Below are 23,071 nucleotides of genomic sequence, written 5' to 3' on the forward strand. Positions count from 1 at the left end.
AGGTTGGGCATATGTTCAGGCAATAATAATAACTGTTTCAATCTAGAATTTTCGAGCAACTTATTTGTTTGGCCTTAGCGACAATAATCGCTGGAAAGCTCAATAAAACGGAGTAATTAATATTGTTAAATTAATTATAGCACAAGTGCCCTATTAACATTTACTAGATACAGAAAACCAGTTGCATATCAGATTTAGTAGCAATATAATAAAATTTTATTTTAATAAGTGCTGTTATGTTGCAGCTGTAACTTTACAGTTTTCTGCTGCATGTAAAATATTCGTATTTTTTTAATGTTAGGTATCACTGAATAACTTTCTTTTTACGATGTCTTGTAAGTAAGCCAGATAAAGAAATTTAGCAAAGCTTAGCACGAGAAGGCACACAGCTGTGTCTCATGTAATTGTAATAGCCTCTGTGCCATAAATCCACCCCTTTTTAAAAGGTCATAACTTTCATAATAAGTTAACCTGTTTAGAGGTGGAGCAAGTAAGAATATCTCTGATAATTAGTTCTCTAAAATTAATTAAAATTAAACATTATACCCTTGCAACGGAAATGAGAATTAAAGAAGCCATGAAAATGAAAATTTAAGCAGCAGAAGCAGCTCCTGCTAATTTCGCAGTCGTTAGTGTATCATCAAATATACATTAAAACAATTAGCTTCAGGAAATCAAACCTTTAGAGGCGTCGCTACTCAAAGTTGTCTTGAGATTGAGAATCCAACCACACGCTGCTGTCACTGCGAAGTTATTTAATTTTTTTTGTCTTTGGGAGTTAATTGTTTACACTTTTGTCAAATAAAGCATAATTTTGGCAGTCTTTCAAACGATTGTTAAAAGAAATAAGGTACTAGAGGTTTTGATAATAAATTTCGAAAATATTTTCGATTAATGTAACAGCTTCAAAAAAGAATCAAAAAAGAATCAAAACTATTATCTCTAGGATCTGTATTATTCACAATGAAGGCAATTTTCAAATAATTTTTTTATGAATAAATTGCAGTGTAACAAAGTGTGGTCATGAACATAAACTAAAACATTTGTTATGCATACTACACATAATTAATATAATAATGCAGAGAATAAAAGCCTCGTAACTCCTTATTAATAATTTTTAAGAAAAAGAATAAAAATTCACTTGGAGTAAAACCACGATTATGTAAATTATAATATTAATAAAGGACAATGATAAATTTGCTACTATAATTATCATTAATTAGTATTATTTTTAATAAAGACTCTTATTTTTGGTTTTTATTGTTCATTACTGTCTAATACTTATATGACGATAAAAATTTAACAAGTAAGTAAGTGTAGTAGGTAATAAAAACTTCCTTTAACTGGTCATGACACCGTACAAGTAGCTTTGACTGGTTTAACTTTCATTGCATTTACAGTACTTCAGTGTTCACTAATAATTCTTGAAAGTACTATAATTATTGTCTTGTACATTCATGGTAAAGCATTTATTTTTAAGAAGTGATAAACGAAATAAAAAGGAAAAGATTTTAGTGAGGTTCTTAGTTTGCACAATGCAGTCAAAGGGAATTTAACCTGTGTGTAAGTTAGTGATAATGGAATCTGCAAATGTCGTAGAGGACTGGGCCTTTCTGTTGTCCAAAATTCAATGAAGCCGAAATTAACAAAAAAATTTCTTCAGGTTTCTGAAATACAGAAATACGGCGCTTTCAGAAAAGTTGTCTAAAAATCCACAAAAAATTCTCAACGTGCTGATTCGAAAACATAACTTATTAATGGTCCCGAACCAAGATTTTGGAAAAATTCTACCTGTAAATGGAAATTTTAAAATATCTCTAAAATTGTAATTTTTATTTCATCGATTCTGGAAGAGTTGTTAGAATTTTCGAAAAAATTAAACCATAAATAAGTTCTGTAGGTCGAATCCAGACTTCAGGCAATTTTCTAAAGTTTTCGACAAATGGTCGAAAATTTCTGAAATACTGAAATATTAAGTTTTCTAAACATCCACAAAAGATTCTGGGAATAGAGTTGATTCGAAAAACGCAACTTGTTGAACTACCGTACAAAGATTTTCGAAAAACTGTCCGAGAATGGGATTTTTTAAATATCTCGGAAATTGTAATTTTTATTTTAACTATTCTGGACAAATTTTTGAAATTTTGGAAGAAATGAAGCCGAAAATAACTTCTGGAGGTCTAAAACAACAAAAAGTTCTTCCGACAATTTTCGAAAGTGTTCGAAAAATAATCGAAAATTTCTGAAATATCTACCGATTTTTTCTAAGAAGTGATAAACGAAAGGAAAAGAAAACGTTTTCAGTCAATGCTTTTAAAAACCACTGACACTCAGAAATTTATAATAGCTTACAGCTGAGTATGTGCTGGGATGAAAAAAACTTAAGTACTAACTCATATCTGAAAAAAAAATACCACAGTCTTCTCAATTTGACGATGTCTTTTCGAAATGTTATTAAGTACCTTTTGGTCTGTCTTCGGTGTGGTTTAGATTGACATATTTGCCATCAATTTCTAAACACTAGTAGCTAATATAATTATGTATTTGCACTACATTAAAGTGGTTGTGGACCACTATTTTAACACATTTAAATAAAGAATTAACGAACATGGTGTCTCGTACTTTTAAATACCTGTTATACTATGTAGCTAGTCACAATTATTTAAAAATTAGAAACGAACATAAAGTTAATCAAGTTCGTTAGTCTTCTACAGTTTCACAAGACTGCAATATTATTAAAATAGTTTGGATTCTTTCAATGTTTGATTTATTTTTAAGCGAGTTTTAATTTGACTCCATTTTTGAAATTTGACTACTATACTAAAACTATAATAAAAATAAACGGTATCAGTAACAATATAAGAGCGAATAAGAGATCTCTAGAGGCATTTTTATGTTGATGTGGTTTTTTTTTAATGTAACTGAAATAAATTAAAGTGCTGAGTAAAAGTAGTTTGGAAATAGGCTTATTTGCTGCTGGAAACTTAACAATATTCCTCATTATTTCAACAGAGTCAATTCTGTATGCGTGCGGGTCTCGGATCGCGATGGTACCGCCGTCTACATCGATTTTTTTCTGTACTCGGTGTCGCCATGCCACTTGTGACTGCCGATCCCGTACGATACAGACGTTCCCCTCTGTGTGTGTCATATATGTTTGTGATTTAATGTGTATTAGTATATGCTTACTAGTAGTTCCTTCCTCTTTCGTTCCTCTTCGACACAAAATCACGAGGAACAAACTAAAGGCGATATTGGACATAATCCCATAATCCTGCTCATCAGCTCAACTGAAGTGAGGCAGCCATTTGATTGCAACTCGAGGAAATTAACCAATAAGAACGTTTGTGAACTTTTGGCCAAGTGCTTCAACTAGGTTGACAAATTGAGTTATATGGATATGAATTTTGTTATGATCTTTCTGCAGGTTGCCTACGACTTTTGAAGTTTTTTGGTGTGCCATTATCGAAGCAAAACACCAGAGGTTCTTCGCATTAAAGTCATCGAGGAAAGCGACGCACGCAGCAACTCCTTGGAGGCCATGAAAACCAATAAAAATGGCGGATGGTGTGATTACAAGAAAAGGTCGGAAGCACCCAAGCAGAGTAAAGAAGGTACAAACTTAGTACTCCATTGCTTCAAGTGTTACATAAAGCGTGCGAATGCCAACAACGTGTGCGTACAGGTTTCGTCGCACGAGTCAACGTATCCAAACCGTGACTGGTGTCTGGACATCAAACTTTTTCTGAACATTAGTAATTCGAACCGCGGTACGTAAATAACGGCACGGCGGCAACGATGGACAAGGTACTATTCACTTCTCGATGAAGGCTACCGATGAAAGAACAGACGTTTCTCTAAAGACGATTCTACCCAACTTGTGTACAAATCTTATGTCCGTCGGCAGGATGATTGATCGCGGTTTCGAAGTTCGTCGTCGAAAAGAAGAGGTTGTAGTTCTGGACAAAAAAGGAATATTAAAATTATGTGTGGAGAGAGTCGATGATCTATATTACGTGCGCGATTTGAAAAGCGACGCGACTGCTCAACTGTGTCACGCGCAAATTCTTATATAGACGTTTGGGACACACAACAAGCGAGACAGTTCCCATTTCAGAGTGTTCGACAATAGAGTATTTTATTTGGAAAGAGAGCCCGAAAAGGAGAACCAAGATCATCGAATCAATATAGGATGTTTCTCGGGTACGCCGACAAATACAGGCCGTACCAAGTTTGGTCGTTAAAGAAGGGCAAGGTTCTGCTGAGAAGGAAGGTTCCTGGAAGAAGCTCAACTCCAGGTCAGCGCTGTCCGCCAGGAACAATTCCATGGCGGCGAGATTTCGTCGGTAACAGCGGACGGGATCGATGGTGGCGAGATGGTCCCGAACGACGTCGACGGACGTCAGAACCTGAGATCAACCCAAGATCATCAGGATGAAGCAGATGAAAGAGTTTCGAGTCGGACCAGCTGGAGATGCGGTACGCTGATTTCTTAACGAGGATGCTCTCCAAGGCGAAACACTCGTGGGGTTCGTCACCTTGGAACAGGAACACGAGCGAGCCTCCAGTGGAGAGCGCAACCCATGATTCACGGGGAAGTAGTGGAACATCTAGGTGCCTATGTGCAAGTCCCGTCGAATTTCTGTACTGGTTGCTGCCATGCTATTGCTTATTCTTTTTCACCAGTAACCGCCGTACGTCTCATATATGCATATTTATGATTTATGATAATATGTGTTAATTAAATATCTAATTATCCGCCATCGGTCTGATGGAAATTTATTAGACAAATAAGTTTTGGAATCATTTACTAGATTACTTGGAAATTTTATGTGTAATACATATGTTCTAAAAAAGTTATAGGAGTATATAAATCAATTTTTAATAATATCCAATCTTACATTTCTCCTTATTAACATGGGTTTATATCTGGACGATCAACAGTTACCAATCTTGTTACAATTACCCAGTTTATTTGTGAAGAATTGGATAATAACGGCCCAGTTGCTGTGGTATACACCGACTTTTCAAGTACCTTCAATGCTGTGGGTCATCAAATTCTTTTAGGCAAACTTGCTCCATTATTCCTGGCCCTTATAATGTCATATATCAGATCGAATTAATTATGTTTCTACAATGATTATAAGTCACAGGAATATGTCTCAACGTCAGGCGTGCCTCAAGGATCCAATCTTGGACCACTGTTGTTCATTTGTTCGTTGATGATCTTCTTAAATCATTATCTTGGCATGCACTTGCCTATGCTGATGATTTGAAGCTTAACTTTAAAATACTTATTTCTTTACAAGAAATTAAAACAGGTTTTTGAGTATCCTGTTTTTCAAAGAATTCTATGTACATTAAGATAAAAAGGCAAAATATAAACTCCGCCCACCCACCCTATCTCAATTGTGATGATTTTTTTAATTCTTAGAAACTTAAAACACGTTTAAAATTGTCAGAAACATGGATTTTGGCATGTGGAACTGACAGAAGAATCGTTAAAATCGTGTTAATGGTAAATTCCGCTCCTTTGGCTCTCGACGATTTAAAAAAAAAATCATCACAATTGAGATAGGGCGGGTGGGTGGGGTTTATAGTTTTCCTTTTTTCTAAATATACGTAGTCATCTTTTCACAACCAGAAACTTAAAGCATGTTTAAAAAGGTAAACTTGTATAGGGAAACATGGATTTTGCAATTACGCTCCGCCCTTCGGTCTGACAACGAATGAAAAATTCGTCACGACTGGGATTGAGGCGGATGAGTGGGATTTCTCTTCTGGTTTTCTTTTTTAATTAATACATTTAGATTTCTTTGTATAACACGATTAGTTAAGAACATATTTCAGATGATAATTTCTCATAGAAAAATAAGAATTTTATAATTAAGCTCCGCCTCTCGGCTTACGACGAATAAAAAAAATCATCAGAATTGAGACAGGGCGGGTGGGCGGGCTTTATATTTTGCCATTTTTTTTTCTTAATATACATAGTCATCTTTTCACAATAAAAAGGTTAAAATGGTACTTTTTTGCAAGGAAATATCGATTTTGCATCTATGGGGAGTAACCTAATTGCAAAATCGATATTTCCTTATACAAATTTTCGATTTTAAACATGTTTTAAGTTTCTTGTTGTGAAAATAAGTCTACACATATTAAAACAACAAGGCAAAATGTAATTATTATATGTTATCGCGTAGATTTTAACCAAAATTTCTCTTCATCGACTCGTACCAAAAATTGTCACTTCATCTTAGATTGGTGCTAAGGAAATCTTATGATAAATGGGTATGTGTATAGCATGTTAAAGAATATAGTGGTTTTATGATTTTAACTCTTCTAAGTTCCTAGTGTGCAACAAAAAGCATCTTAAATGAATACGGTCTTATTTGGAAGACACATATCAAAAACATAACAAAGAGGTCAAAAATTTGCATCCAATAAGGTGACAACAGCAGTAAAGGTATCAAAGTCGTAAAACTACAATATTCTTTGTCACACTATATTTATATAGTTTAACAAGCAAAGTTAATGCACATATGTATACGGACTCTTCTAAAATTAATGTTGTGGTTTCAGACTCTAGACTTACTTTAAGCTTTGATAAGATAAAATTTGTTTGTTCACGCCCCCAAAGGGTTGATGGTGTCATCTTAATTAAAAAAATCTTTAATACATAAAATAATTTTTCATCCTTATGAGAAAATCGTCATCTTAAAATACTAACAAAGTGTCTATTGTAAATTATTCTCGTAATGATATAAGAAATTGTTTGTGCTTTGGTGACAAAGATTGACTCCAGAGTACGAAAAAAGTGGTCTTCTGTTTCGGCTGTTTGTCGTCTGTGCCGATTTTTATTAAAGAGATAATCTTAGAAAATACTATACCGATTGTTGTAAAATTTTACCTGTATATTAGAAATACAGGAAGGAAGCAATCTAACAACTAACAAGGTCCGGAGATTGAAGCTGGCGGGCGGCACTCCCTTCTTTTGTTCAAATCAAGAACGGTTTACCCCATTGTCTCGGAAAAAAACGAATACAGTAATGTCGTACCTGACTATATTTACTAATAATAGAATAATAATTATCATAATAATAGCTCCCCGTTTTGTTTTATTGCAGTTTAGTTAATTAAATTGTCTCTTTTGAGGAGACAGAATCAATCAAATTTCATTTTCTTTTAACACAGACGCTTGTTATCGGAAAGTTCTACTAGTCGAATTCTTTCACAGGTATAAACATAAACAGTCGAAGTTATGCATGTACTGAGACATTGAGAAAACATGTTTTCTCATTAGTTATATGTTTCAAATAATTTCGCATTTCCGCACGTATGCGGACTACGCCGCCTTGGAATTTGCACCCGGCGACGCAGAGTTTGGGCGGTGTTATTTATGTCATTGGTATACAGGTGATTTGTTGGAATAACTTTGGGAAAATTTTTGAAAGGTTTTCTCAAAAAATCACTATTATATCAGTCGAAAACTATTTTCGTGACAAATATGGAGTAAAATCTGATTTTATAATTAAATAATGTCTGATTAGAAATTAGGATTAGCCTTCAGTTTCATAAACTCATTCCAATGTTTTACGGTTTTTCGATGTTCCCAACATATTCTACAAAATATTTCTTCTGTTATCAACAAAACCATAACTAAACAAATTTCGAGCAAGAGTTGTTTTAAAGTAGTTGTGCTTAACCCAAAGTAGATTGAGAGATAAAGATTTTTACTTTCCGAACGAAAACCCTGCCTTCTTCACAAATTGCATATAGGTATAAGAGCAAATTAAACCAAATGTATTTAGTGAACTTTTGCACTCCTTAGTTTTGAATTATTGTGAGAATAAAAATATTCGACAAGGCCAACTATGTATTAAAAACACAGTGGTATTCAGAAACCTCAGAATATAAAGACTTGCTGAATTTTCCGCACTGAAAATTTCCGCTCACTCTGCCCACTTATCTAATGGGAACGTTGAAATATAGTAGATAACATCTGCATTACGTCACAAAAGTTCCCAAGTTTAATTTCTCATTGAAAAAACAAAAAGCGGAAAATATTCAAGTGTCCATAAAGTAGCAACTACTTTTCAGACACCTCCGCTTCCACAACTTTTCCCCACTGACCCTAGTTCCATGTGTCAAATCCCTCAGATGATTGAGTTGTTTGTCTCCCAAGTAATATCCCAACACCAGTACATTCACCTCTCTCTCTCCCCTAAAAACTGACCGTGACAAGCCGAAGAAAAGTTGCCACAAAAGCGTAGATCGCGGGCCACCAAATATCAGATATTCTCAACTGATTTTACGAGTCGTAAATCGGGGGCGCGTAGGAAATGTTGACTGAAATACAGTTTAATGTCGCGGAAAGATAGCCTCACAAATTTTATTACAGAAATGTGCGTTGCCATTTCTTCTCCCTGATAATCGCTTCTGATTTTTCCAAGTGCAATAGCCCAATTATAACTGCAGATTGGTGCCGATATCGATTTCGGCAATTAGGGCGCGATTCGCCTTCACCACACGAAATTGAGCACGGTGGCTTCCCAGATGTCTTGGAATTTTCGGCTGAATTCACGCCACTTACAAGAAATCGAAATGACCAACTCTTAAGCCAGTTCAAATACTCGAGTTTCGAAGATTGCGGCCTGAAAGCTTTCTGTTGACTTTAAAATTAAGTTTCTTATCACTTAGTGCGTGCATTAAGTTCTTGCGGACGACTTCGCTCTTTAAAAATAGGAAATTTAATGAAATTATAAGTTTTGGCTTGGCTTTAATGTGTTCACAAGGAAATTTTAGCGCCGATAATTTGCATTAGTTCGCAGTAAGTGATTCTGGAGTACAGCTATAAATTTATTCAGAACGTGTTCCCTTGTATTCAATTTGTTGCTATTGTATTCAGTTAATGGAGACTTTTGTTGTTTATTTTTAAGCGGGTTTAATTTAATTTCTGGGTCGGCTTTTCAATTGATCCTTCGGAAATCTTGTCTTTACTGGAACACGGCTAAATTTGAGGGTTTATTGAATGAAGAAACTGATTTCTCGAAAGAACTACCGAATCAAATCTGTTTAGCCTCATTTGACGTTATTTATATACCTAGAAGGTCTTTTTGACCCCTATAATAAAAAGAATTTACTTATACCGACCTATTTTCATGTTAAAAGAGAAGGTTAACAAAATTTAAATGTACAAACAAGTTCTTTCAGATTTTCGATATTTAATTTGTAACACGAAATTGACTCAAATAATAAATTTGTAATGTACATTTTATTAAAGAATTATGACTCACTGATGGAAAACACAATTTCATAAAATAAAAAAATATTTAGTCTTTTGTTTTTGTGCTTTTTAATTTTTTTCTATTCCTCTGATATCCTCAAAAAACGTGTTTTTTGACATTCAATAAAAATAACATAAGATAACGGTGAATGTGACATTAGTGACATTCTTGAAAACATGATACCAACATTACAAAACAAATGTTACTTGTAGCTTCCATTTTGAAACTCTGTTCGTTGAACTCAGTCTAGAAAAATAATATAAAGTTATGTTAATTTCGTATAAGCGGTAATAAACTAGGAGAAAAAAGACTTCATTTCCTAATAATTTGTCTTAGTACCTACTTAATATAAAGTTATGAAACTCGCTCTTAGAACTTCCCGACTTGATTAAGTTACACGGATGTACGTAGGTGGGTGCATATTATTCCCAACTTTAGTTATTTAAACGAATAACTCAAATATTGCAAAGTTCTCCAAATTTCACAATCTCGGAAATTAGTGTTTCCAACTCCATTACAACGCAATGCCCTTTGGTAATGCAGAATTAGGTGTGAATTTAATTAAAAAAAGTTTGAAGAGTGCTTTAATTGAGAGCCAGCGAATCGTGGTAATTTAAATTACAAAAGCTCAGGTGGAGTTGTCGGTACATTAAGTAAGTGTGTTAAGAAGTTATCTGTTGTTCCAGGCCGAACAGTTCGCCGTACTCTGGGTGCTGTTTACAATGATCGTCTTGGGGAATTCGGCCGTTTTAGTTGCCCTCCTCGTTAGCAAAAGTCGAAAATCCAGAATGAATTTCTTCATCAGGCAACTTGCCATTGCGGGTAAGTAGCTATTGGTGTCTTTCTTTTTTCCAGTGACGGGTTAGTTTTCTTATTTGTTATGTTGGATAAACTAAATTTTAGTTAAGTTTAAAATCTCTTCATTTTTTGCGAACAATAAAAAACAGAAATTCGCTACAATGAAAACGCTTTTGTACTCGTAGCACTATTTATTAAACTAGACATCGCCGGCATGGGACAGGCCATTTTTTTTCTATAGTGTCACACGTTCCAGCCATGCCATCGTCCCTTCCTCTTACCTCTTCTGTGTTTTTGCCGTTCTTATTTCCTAATTTTAGAATGTCGTCGTAAAATACCCGGGTTAGTCGTATCAGTTTTGCGTTACGTCAACTTTTATTGTTCGAATAGTTTTCGGATACGTTGTAAACTAGTTAGAGATCGATTTTGCCCAATCGTTTGTCCTTCTGTAATTTACCCTTACAAGCTGCTTTGTCGTAAAGAATCTCTATTAACCGGGCGCATCCGCCAAAATTGCATGCTGCCACTTTCCAACAAATGCATAGTTAGTCGGCTCAATAAAACGCAGATGGAGACGGCGTAAATCTCTGCATAGCCGGTGCATTCGGCTTTAAGTGGTAGTTAGATTTCAGATAAGCTGACAAGTTAGTCTATCTTAGAGATCTGAAAAGCTTAACTTTAACAACATTTTCACTTGGTTTTATTTCGATTAGTTGCCGTTTTCCAGTTACCGTGTCGTTGAGCTTAAGAAGTAGGGACGTTAATTTGGAACCCATACATATTATACAAAGTGGAAGAATGTAAACATGCTGAAGACGCAGGCGAGCTGAACTTGATTGCATCTAGTATTTTTAACGAACTCGATATACGACCATGTGAGAATGAAAAAGTATTTTTGAACGTCTAATTTTTGTTTGTCTGTTAGGAATTTTATTAGATGGATAATTTTAGGAACTACTGAACCGATTACTTTGAAATTTTATGTATACGTTAATACTATCGAGGAGGTAAAATAGCAACCTAATTTGTTTATACCATTGGCCTGTAGTTTAATAATTCAGAGATCAGTTAGGTATTTTAAAGCTGTATTTATGCTGGAAAAAAACTAACTTATATAAACAAATTTTACACTGTAGTTAAAATGCTGCATAAGACACTAACATTGATTTATGGACTACACATGAATTTACATTAATAAGATTTTATTCCCAGAAAGTTGTTGACGTCTTATCAAAAAAGTATGAAACAACTGTATTTTGAAACGCATGCCCTTGAGTATTATTATTATTAATATACTCGTACGTTTATTGCAGGTGTGTATAGATTGATTTATTTTACGATAACAAGGGTTTTTTTACCAACAGTTTCTCAAAATATTTCTATTTTATAGAAAAAATTCACAGCATCACCATTATTCAAGACATTCAAGTTTGGAATTTTTCTCAAAACATTTTAATCAAACAAAATTTATTAGTATATACTATGTAGCAAGTTTTATAAACGATTCGTTAGATACGAGTTTATTTAGGCACAAGCGCTAATGGAACAAAAAACGAGTGTCTAGAGAAATTTATCAACATGTTACGTACTATGTTTTTTCTACGACTTCAAATTAAAACCATACTTATTCAAGGTTCGAAAGTACATGAACAAAACATTTTCCCAAAATGTGGAATGCCTATGAAAATATCTTCATTTTCAGTAATGTTTGCATCCATCTTCATTCAAATGCACTTTGTCCCAAATCTTTTCGAAATGACAAGTGATAAGAAAAAATATTATTAGAAGCAACTAGATTTCAGATTGTTTTTAGCCAAGTCGAAGGCACTCAAAATGTGACTAATGATTCCGAATACAAATTCAACCCATGTTTAAAGACTTCAAAGCCACGGCTTATGATTAAATTATTATTTACGTACGCTAATCAAGATTTTAGACACGAAAATAGAAAAACTTATTTTTGAAGGATGACTAAATCTGTAAATTGTCAATTTTAGGAAATCTTTCAAAAATGAAACATACATGTTATTTTAAAACACTTTTGAACTTTTTTGTTAGATATGACGTCTGTCAATATTTATTTTTTTTATTTTTCCATATTAAATGCAAATAAAGAATCCTAATAATAGGGTCTGTAACTTTGAAAATAAATATCCAGTATATGTGAAAATATCTATCAAAATTGTACGCCCAAATGACTTCTATGAGAGTGTGTTAATTTTTTTTCTTAATAATTCAAAATCAAAAAGAGATGAAACTATTTATCAAATCAATTTTAAAATTATTTAGGTAGAACTTCTCTCGCCCCTGAAGTACATGCGAATGATTAATAATAATGTTAAAATACAGGTAAATAAGCACGCTATGCGCATATTTCAAATGAGTTTGAGCCGTTATTGATTTGATCAATAAAACAGATTGCCTCATTAATTTTTTTTAATCGCCCTGTATAAATAATTCTAAAAAACTTAAATGCATTGATAACCCATAAGTTTAAAGATTGTTTGTGATCATTGAAATAAATTGCCTAAGTAGCTTTTGTCAATGTTTTTTAAACACTAAATGAATTACAAAAAGTACAGCCAAAATGCGAGCGAAGCGAGCACGTTCAGGTGTTGTTAAAAAAATATTTAGTGGTGTAATTGAGAAGCTAAAAATTATTAAGAAAAATTTTGCTGTCATTAAAATATGAGTTTAAAAATTGTTTGTGATCACTAGTATCTACAGAATTGAAAGACCTCGACAGGGAGATCGTTCAACCGTAGTTTGTGTAATTTGATTGGTCGAACGTGCATATGTTATTAAAGGCGCTCATTTGTTGCTTTGTGACACTATGGCAATTAATATAGGCTTCTGCTAAAGAAAAACATGATTTATTTAAGTCACTGAAAGTTTGCGGTGTTTTTTCGTTTCATTTTTGAGGAAGAATTCGATTATGATAATCTCGTGTGACAGTAAAAGTTGTTATAAGTATATTAATTTTAACGTCATTATAAGTGTGGCGCAGTGTGGCCAGATGCTTCGAATGAAATAAAAGGGTAAAAATACATCATTCTAACCTCAAATTCAACATTTGAGATTTTAAGTATTATATTAATGAAAGAAAACTATATATCTTAAGACAAAAAAAAAAAAACAAAATTAAGCCCCTCCCATCGGCTGCGATCTGATTCTCATGAATTTTTCATTAGTTAACAGAGTGGGGGAATTTTAAACTAGTAAGTGTTTTGTTATGAAAAGAAGAACGTATATTAAGAAAACAAGAAGGCAAAATATAATACTGTAACGAAATACACCCTTACGCCGCCTCGGTACGACGCCTATGTCCGTCGAGAACTCTCTGGTCTTACGCCGGTGATGATTCATCTTCAATGCGACTGAGAGAAGAATAGAGATTCCGGAGAAGTCTAGAAGCGGTGACGTGGGCTTCGAGAAGGACCGCGTACTGTTTGAATAAAGTCCACCTTTTGGGGAACGGATTATTGAATTTTACCCACGCCAATTTTACTCGCCCACCCAACGTAACAATATTAATATAATATACATAATATTTTACATATTTTAGATAGGATATTTTCGGCAAAATTTTCTTGAAGAGGATAAATAGATAAATTTTGATAACATTCGGTTTTACAGTTTCAAAATTTTCTTGAAGAGGATAAATAGATAAATTTTGATTAACATTCGGTTTTGCAGTTTCAGAGTTAAACTGCAAAATATTGTTCTAAAATTTTGATTTTTTTTTCCCAAAAATCTGGATGTCTATGGTAAAACTCAACACGGATTCCTAAAACACAAGTGTAGGACTATTTTACTCTGTAAAATCCAAATAACATTTACTATTGTAAATTTTATAGATGACGTCAACGTGGGGATGATTAGACCAATTTTGGTTAACGTTTTACTATAAACATGATTTTCATAATATACATATAAAATTTGACCACTATCGATCCAATAGTTTCAAAGATGAACGGTCTAATAAAAATCAACACAGACGACAGATAGACCACAGACGATAGACAGACCGAAAGGAGACTATGTTTTGGTGGAACCATGAAAGTAGCCAGTCGCCCCATGGGCTCTATTACAATACTTCCTTCGCTTACGCTCGGAAAGTATAAATTAATGATTTGATGTTTTTAAAACAAAACACGTCACCTAATATTTTAACACTGTCCAAAACCTCAAATTATTCTAGAAGAAATTTATTTGTTGGGTTGTCTGTGAAATTTTGGATCAAAATTACTGTAAGATCAAATGACATAGTTCCTATTTGTTCTTAATAAATTCTTTTTAGTTTTATTACTTAATGTATTTTAAGATCGGTAACTCTAACAGCGGAATTTTAATTGCATTTGTGTCTCTAAATGTTTTCATTTTTTTTTCGCATGAAATGTTCTGGGTTCTGCTACTTCTAAGTAAATGTATTCCAATACTGACTGAATTTAAGTAATCTTAGTCTTATGATAGCATTTATTACCCAATATCTTCTCAAAGAAAAAAATCGAAGTTATTTAGACAAAAACATTTCCAGTTGTTTACATAAATTATAAAACTTCGTTTTGCAATTTTTTTTTATAATACCTGTGCACAGTGTTTGCTAAATATAGGCAAGCATTCAGAGAGTCATCCTTTTTGTTATTTAAGATTTTTTTTCCTTGAAAATACAGAGAAAAATAGAGAGAAAACAACAATACTTTATTCATTCATATTTTATGTAAAGATTCTTAATCTACAAAAATTGCTGAAAATGATACAGACTACCCAATTTTCTCCCCATTGATTGCCGAACTTTTGTAAAAATACGAGGGTTGTATGTATTTCACCCCTCATTTATCTGATTTCTCAAATCTTCTTCATTTCCTGCTGGAGTAGTGTTCATTGTTTACAAATTGCCCCATAAATAAAAATCCAAGGAATTTAAGTCTGGGGGTTGAGCAGGCTATAAGTGAAATCGACCGATGCATCGTCGTGTGCTGGTGCATCATCGTGCATAAACGACACTACATGTCTCCTTCAATCATCAATGGTAGCTACATCCTCTAAAAACCCAAGCGGAGATCCCGTGTCTTGGAAACAAAATGTCTTTTCGAAAATAATTCAAGATCAAAAAAACTTAAAATAATCTCAGGGATAACTCCCTGAATTTTTGCGGTATCGTTAGTAAAGACCCTGTATATTAAAATAAAAAATATCAGTGTTATAATAAACAACGTATACGATTTAGTTAAAAAATTTTGAGGTAATTTGTATTATCAATATTTTAATTAGGTTGAATAGACACATTTTTCGAACTATGAAGTGAATTCAAAAATCTGCATTTGCAAGGTCACAAATATGGTCTACTTAAAAACCACAAGGGTAGACGCGTAATATTTTACTTATTTTGGATAGAATTCATCAATTTTAAGACGACCTCAACAAGGTTCTGTAAGCAGTAGAATAGACAGATAACTTTAGATTAGCGATTTACGTTGTCGACGATAATCTTAAGTTTTAAATTTTTTTTATAAAACTTTTGAATTTTTTTCAAAAATCTAGAGGTTGAAGGTAAGCAGTAGAGAGGGTTAGGTGTAAAAGCATAGTGTTTTATAACAGTTCGAGATGATGTCTTCAAGATACCTAAAATTTGCTAATTTGCAATATACAAAGTGCCTATAAATAATTTTGGCATCAAAGGCGGCTTTGAAAGTGTCACTCTCTACGTTATGAGATCTCTGCAATCGACATGTCGTCAATCAGTCAGCTGTATAAATGGTCACATAATTAGAAGAAAAAATTCCAGAGTCATCCTTGATACTTCACTCATTATGCATCTTTAATTAAATCGCCAACAGACAGACGATAAGGTGAGACCGACATTTTTATATTAAAGAGGTAAAGAGTAAAATGTCGAAAAAATGTGTAACTATCCATTTCCCAAATATACCCAAACTTATGCTTGAAAAGTACCCGTTTTGTCGACTTCTTAATAACAAAAAAATGGTAATGTTTTTAATGAGAATAGTTAAGAAAATAAAAAACAAACTTACAGCCAAATTTTGGTAAATAAGGATCAAATTTGACTGCAACAAAGATTATATGCTAAATTTTGCAAGATTTGTGTACCTCCTACTGTTTTGAGATGTGGAGATGTTTGCATCGAATTAGCGATACCACTGAGAAATCTCATATAAAATGTATTGTTTATGTATGTTATACGCTGTCAGCTAGACATGAACTGGTATATGGACTACATTATCTTACTTCAGCTGTTACAGTACTGCATTAGTGTCAAGAAAATTTATCTGATATTTTCAAAATTACCGCAAGCCTCGTTACTGGACAGAATTTACAAGATCTATAGAGATTTTCAGTGCAAATTGGACGGACATGCCAAACAATTGGCAGTCAAGTCAGTAGTAGCAGCAACATTTATTTAACTTTACTTTGCATGTCAAAATTCGTACATAAATTAACTCTTCACCAAAACTTGATGACATCATCTCAATCTGGACGTTACAAACTTTACACACGTTTTTAGTTTTTATTTTCTCGTGTCACAATTAAGTCAACAGTAGGAAAACACACAGCATTATCTGATCCTTTCAACAAGAACATCAAAATGCAAGATATAAAGGACAGATTAACTGTCCGACACTGTAAACATCTTACAAGTACTTGAGCGTTTTTTTGTGAATTTTCACTTAGGTTTGTTGTCGTGTCGTGCCTTTTCCTCCATTATACTTGAGAATTAAGGAAGTTTATTTAACAACTTTGTTTCAGATTTAGCGGTGGGCTTAATTAACGTGTCCACCGACATCGCTTGGAGAATAACAGTGGCTTGGCATGCTGGGAATGTTCTCTGTAAAATTATACGTTTCCTCCAGGCCGTGGTCACATATTCTTCTACTTATGTGCTCGTTGCCCTGTCCATCGACCGATACGACGCCATCACTCATCCGATGAACTTCTCAGGGAGTTGTGAGTATTTATTGCATCTTATGCAACTTTACGACCACGCTGTGATTGTCTGGTAAATTTACATGACCGCCCATCAAAGAGCGTTCAACCTGGTTGTGTCGACTGATGGAGTGTAACTGTTTTTCCGGCTCACTAACTTTTTTTGACAAGAAAACATCGGTGAAAACATATAAAAGTACAATAAACGTCGACGAAAATCGTACACAAGATGTATGTGAATTGGTTTTTAAGCATGTGTTTTTTGGTTGATTTGACGAGGTTAATTTAGTTTTACAACTTGCCTCCAATTAGACTTTGACGAATAAAGTTGTTAATTAATTTTTAATTTAAACGTGCTCATCAGGTGGGTCGTTATAAATACTTTTTTAATTTGGCAAGTTACAAGATATTATGATGGAGTGATAAATTACGGTTCACGTGGAGTAAGTTATAATTATCATAATTAGAGCAATATATAAAATTTAAAACATGTAGGCTGTAATAAAATACCTAACTACACAAAATTAGGGTCTGGTCGAGTTTTTTCTAGTATAATAATTAATAAACAGCTGAACAGATTTAGAGCTGTCAGCGTAGAAAGGGAACACTTTAGCAGTTTAGTAAAAATATAGCAGTTTTATCATAAAGTCTATCTTAATTGTAAATTTGAATGTAAAACCGTAAAAATAATGAGTTAATAGCCTCACACGGAACAGATTGCCGTTTACACAGACAAATGCTAGTTTTTTTGTGAACAGTAATTGAAGAACATTAAGCTTCAGGTTCTTATTAACAGCCGAAAGAACGCAAATCACTTAAAAGGAAAAAAGCACTTTAGATGCACTGTTTTTCATGGACTCTTATTAGAGTAAATTGTTGAAGCTAGTATATTATTATTTCCTTTTTTGAACTACAAATTAAATTTATTCGATCTGTTTTTCTCAGTAAAAATTAGCTTCATGTTGCATTGTACCGTAATATATGGAATAATCAGATAAAAAATTTAATTTGACAGAAATACTTGTAAAGATTGTTTTTTTTTCCTAGCACCACGGTTTAATAATTTCTCAAAAATAAGTACCGTTGGAATCAAAAGACGCAAAAAAATAATATAGCCTTTTCAGAAAATATTATTATAACTTTATGGGTGCTGTGCACTACTTATCATCTCTGTGTATTCTTAAGAAAATAAGAACAATGTTCAGTAAAAATATCACACTGATAAGTTGTAACCCACTGACAAGAATAGTTATTGTTTTAGAATATATCTTACTTGTGTCAGCAGTACTTTATTCATTCATTATACTAAGCGATTTTTTGCTTTCAATACACTTGCCAATAATTTTTAAACGGGGTCCAAGTGCCAACAGTAATATTTAATGTTTGATAGCCGATACTCGTAAATATTGAGAAATGCGGATCTTAAAGGAAAGTAATGGAATAACGCAGTATTTTCATTCCTCGAATGAGAGCCAAGGGAAATGTTGCAAAAGGATTACTTACGAATGCCTAATTTTATGTTTTCTTGGTGTTTTACCACTCGTTTAGAATATGAAAGAGCAAGTTTCCCATTTGCTCCTGCTTTTTGTGTATAAATTGGAAATGTATTATGCAAATAGTGTGCAAAGCTGCAGAACCGATTGTAGTAAAATTTTAAGTTACTTTCATGTTATCGTGATAAAACGGTAACTTAAAGTTGCCTGTTTTTTTGCACCTAAAATATATGCAGCTTGGCAAACTTCTTTACTGGTCGTTTAATTTTTGTTTATTTTTATGTGATCTTAAAGGAAAAGAAAAGTAATCCAAAAGGTAAAGACTTCCATTAAAGTAAATATTGTTTTTTCTTTTGACATTTTTATACAATATTATTATTACGGTATTATAATGCCGTAAGTTCCCAACACATCGGCTTCTGTAAAAACATGATTTCAGAATGAGGAAATGTTAACTATAAACTGCCTTGTTGGTAAACGGATGTATAATTCTTAAAAATCACCAGCGTATGGATTAATGAAGCATGAAAAAGCACGGTTATCAACCTTAGATTGAAGGTAAAAAAGGCCAACCTTTTAGACCCTCCCATTCCCTTTTTTATCATCAAATGCATTTTGTAGTAATTGAGGTGTAATCGGATCCCTCGCAACAGTCTGTTGCTTTTCTCAGTTCTTAAGAGTGTGTGGGATTCTGTAAGTGTTTGGCAGCTGCTAAAAAAACGTAAATACAATGATTTCATTCATACGGAAGCGTAGAATGGTCAGGTGGAATTTTTTTTTGGAAAAAACTCGACATGTCGAGATTAAACTCAACATGTTGAGAAAAAACTCGACATGGCGAGATTAAACTCGACATGTCGAGATTAAACTCGACATGTCGAGAAAAAACTCGACATGTCAAGACAAAACTCGACATGTCGAGATTAAACTCGACATATTGAGAAAAAACACGACATGTCGAGAAAAAACTCGACATGTCGAGTTTAAACTTAACATGTCGAGTTTAATCTCGACATGTCGACTTTTTACTTCCCGAGCGTAAGTGAAGGAAGTATTGTAATCGAGTCCGTCGACCGACTCTCTACTTTTACGTTTTCTCGACCTTCAACAACCACTACAGTACGAAGAAATAGGTCTCCCGCTTCCGTCTGTCTATCTGTCCGTCCGTCTGTCTGCCGTCCCGTATTTTTATTACACAGATAATATCCGAAAGTACTGGACCGATTGTTGTGAAACTTTGTACTTATATTAGAAATATCATAGATGGTAAAACGCTAACCAAAATTTATCTAATCATCCCCACCAATAATGTGATGACGTCACTTCAAAAATTGTAAATAGTAAATGGGTTCTAAATTGTAAAAAATAACATAGTCCTACACATGTAGTTTATGACTCCGAATTGAGTTTTTGCCCGAAACGTCCAGATTTTTTGAAAAAAAAACAAAATTATGAAACATGATATTGCAATTTAATTTTGAATCTGCAAAACTGAGTGCTTTGAAATTTTGCAGATTGTTTACAGTTATGATAAGAATCATAAATTTTTGATTAAAATATATTTACTTTTCCCCTCCAAAAAATTGATGACGTCAGCTCAAAAATTTGCCGAATAAATCCTATCTAAAATGTACAAAATATGTTGAGTCTGTACTTGCGATTTATCATCCCATTGATATTTTTTGGATTTGCAAATACAGGGCGACTCAAAAAAATTAATGAATGCCTGAATTTATTTTATTGATTTAATCAGGAACTGCAAAAAAATCTTGGAGATGTTTCAAGGTTATCATAGGCATGGTAAAAATTGATGTCACCCTAAAATTTTGCTGAATAAATCCTATCTAAAACATACAAAGTGTGATGACTGATGAGTCTATACTTGTGATTTATCACTGCATTAATATTTTTTAGATTTGCTTATATATGGTATTTGAAAAAATTAATGACTGAATCAATTAATTTTATTGATTAAATCAAGAATTACAAAACTGAATATGTACTTTGAAATCTTGACGTTTCGAAGTTATTGTAAGCATGATAAATTTTTAACCAAAATGTATCTGTTTATCAACCCCAAAATAGTATATTATTAGCCAAGGTTGCAGAGCCAAGCATTCTAGACCGAGCGCAAATTAGAACCCGAGACGCGCAGCGTCGAGGGTTCTGAAGCGCGAGGTCTAGAAGTGGCTTTGCAAACGTGGTTAATATACTATTTTTTTCACTAGTAGAAACCATAAGACAATAAACTGAAAAAATAAACGTTCAATTTTTTGACGCAACATGATTTTGTTTTGATTTCTAATCAAACTTAATCTAAATCTTCAACACAAAGAAAACCGTTTATACTTGTCGCTGAGTTAATCATTTTATCTTCTACCGTCTACCAACTACCATGCGTATACTCAAGTAATGTTTGTAGCACACATTTGTTCATTTTTTAAGAAATAATCACATCAAACATTGCGTACATAACCTCAATTTTTCTTTTTGAACCGGTGGTCGCAAAAGTTGAATTTGCTACCACTAAATGAGTCGACATTTGCATGCGTCATGGCTGCTAGTGAAAAAAATTAATTACGTCATCTCAAAATTTTGCCATATAAATTCTTTCGAAAACGTGCAAAATATGATCAGACTGTACTTGTAACTTATCATTGCATTCATATTCTTTAAATTTGCTTATACAGGGTGGCTCAAAAAAATTAATGAATCAGTCAATTTATTATTGATCAGTTTAAGAACATTTTCTCGAAAATGTGAGAATATGCTCGTCTTTATAACAATAAAATAATGATAAGGTAAGAATTATAATAAACATCCAGAATATTTTTTTTCAATTGAGGCTTATGAATAATTTTAGTCATCGGTTTTGAGGCGATAAACTCATTCAAATCAAACAAATGTTTACATGACATTCTTCCGATGTATAAACATGTAATAAAATAAAATAAAATTTATTTGTTTTTAATTTGGTTATTACAAAAATACGATTTCGTCTTTGACTGATCGTTTGTTGACACAAATGATCTCGAGATTGTGAAAAATGCAAAATTGGTCACTTGCTTCCTCTAATTTACGTGTACCTATATCTTGCAACCAGGCAGCCACCTGTACAAAGAGCTGCCACCAACGTTTTGTCTGCAGTATCGTTTCTCACTCTTATTTTGCTCTTTGAATTCATATTTTTTCGATTTGCTTATACAGGGTGATGCAAAACAATTAATGATTCAATTTATTTTATTAATTAAATCAAGAACTGCAAAACCGAATGCCTTGTAATCTTGCAGACGTTTTGAAGTTATTGCAGGCATGGTAAATTTTTAATCAAATCTCTTTATCCCCCCCAGAAAATTGATGATGTCTCATGTCATAATTTTGCCGAAAAAATACTATCTAAATTGTGCAAATCATGATGAGTCTATACTTTTGCAATAACATTTTTTACATTTGAATGAATATATTAATTTATTTTACTGATTAAATCAAAACGGCTCACACCATTTTTTCCAAAACATTTTCCAGTTTCCACTTCTGGCTTAGCATGAATTTCATTGAAAAGTGTTACTACAAAACTTCGTCTTTTGTCACCGTAACCGATAATCATTATTAATGTTACGAAGGAAACCCATACGCCGCCCCAGTACGTGGGTTCTATAATTCTAAAATTTTGTAAAGTAAAAACATATTTGAAACATACGCGTAGCATACTTCTTTACATTTACTTTAGCATTATATATTCACGTTTAACTATTTCAACTTATAGGGGTCCTCCAAAAGTATAAAATCCGCAAAATCAAATTTTATAATTTTTCGAAAATGCTGGATATGTTTCATTGTACTTCAGGAACGAAGGAATTCCTACATTGTCCTAATTATCATGAAGCTGGTTTAAGATAGAAATTACTTAGTATGTTTTTATCCACTAAATTTACGAAACGTAATAATTTCAGACACCAATTTCAAAATTGTTGTTTGTATAGGAAAGGACAACAGAAACATAAATCGTTTTGATAGATTTTTACTTCCCGAGCGTAAGCGAAAAAAGTATTGTAATCGAGTCAGTCGACCGACTTTCTACTTTTACGTTTTCTCGACCTTTCATCACCCCAACAGGACGAAGAAATAGGTCTTCCGTTTCCGTCTGTCTGTCTGTTTGTCCGTCTGTCGAGATTAAATTCGACATGTCGAGTTTTTTCTCAACATGTCGAGTTTAATCTCGACATGTCGAGTTTTTTCTCGACATGTCGTGTTTTTTCTCAACATGTCGAGTTTAATCTCGACATGTCGAGTTTTTTTTTCGACATGTCGTGTTTTTTCTCAACAGGTCGAGTTTAATCTCGACATGTCGAGTTTAATCTCGACATGTCGAGTTTTTTCTCGACATGTCGAGTTTAATCTCGACATGTCGAGTTTTTTCTCAATATGTCGAGTTTAATCTCGACATGTAGAGTTTTTTCTCAATATGTTGAGTTTTTTCTCAACATGTTGAGTTTAATCTCGACATGTCGAGTTTTTTCCAAAAAAAATTCCACCTGACCATTCTAC

General features: G+C 33.3%; 1 protein-coding gene across 3 annotated transcripts in view; it reads left to right on the forward strand.

Moving 5' to 3' along the window:
- LOC135122807 (cardioacceleratory peptide receptor-like) overlaps positions 1-23,071 on the forward strand; it is a 173,592-nt gene that overhangs the window by 119,690 nt on the left and 30,831 nt on the right. For all 3 annotated transcript variants that reach the window (XM_064047245.1, XM_064047244.1, XM_064047247.1), the window contains exons 3-4: positions 9,974-10,109; positions 16,854-17,051. In XM_064047245.1, the coding sequence (XP_063903315.1) occupies positions 9,974-10,109; positions 16,854-17,051 (334 nt within the window). The remainder of the gene's footprint in view (positions 1-9,973; positions 10,110-16,853; positions 17,052-23,071) is intronic.

Source organism: Zophobas morio, unplaced genomic scaffold (genome assembly GCF_036711695.1).
Source record: "Zophobas morio isolate AGI-343-1 ecotype UQ-CSIRO unplaced genomic scaffold, CSIRO_AGI_Zmor_V1 ptg000005l, whole genome shotgun sequence".
Taxonomy (NCBI): Eukaryota; Metazoa; Arthropoda; class Insecta; order Coleoptera; family Tenebrionidae; genus Zophobas; species Zophobas morio.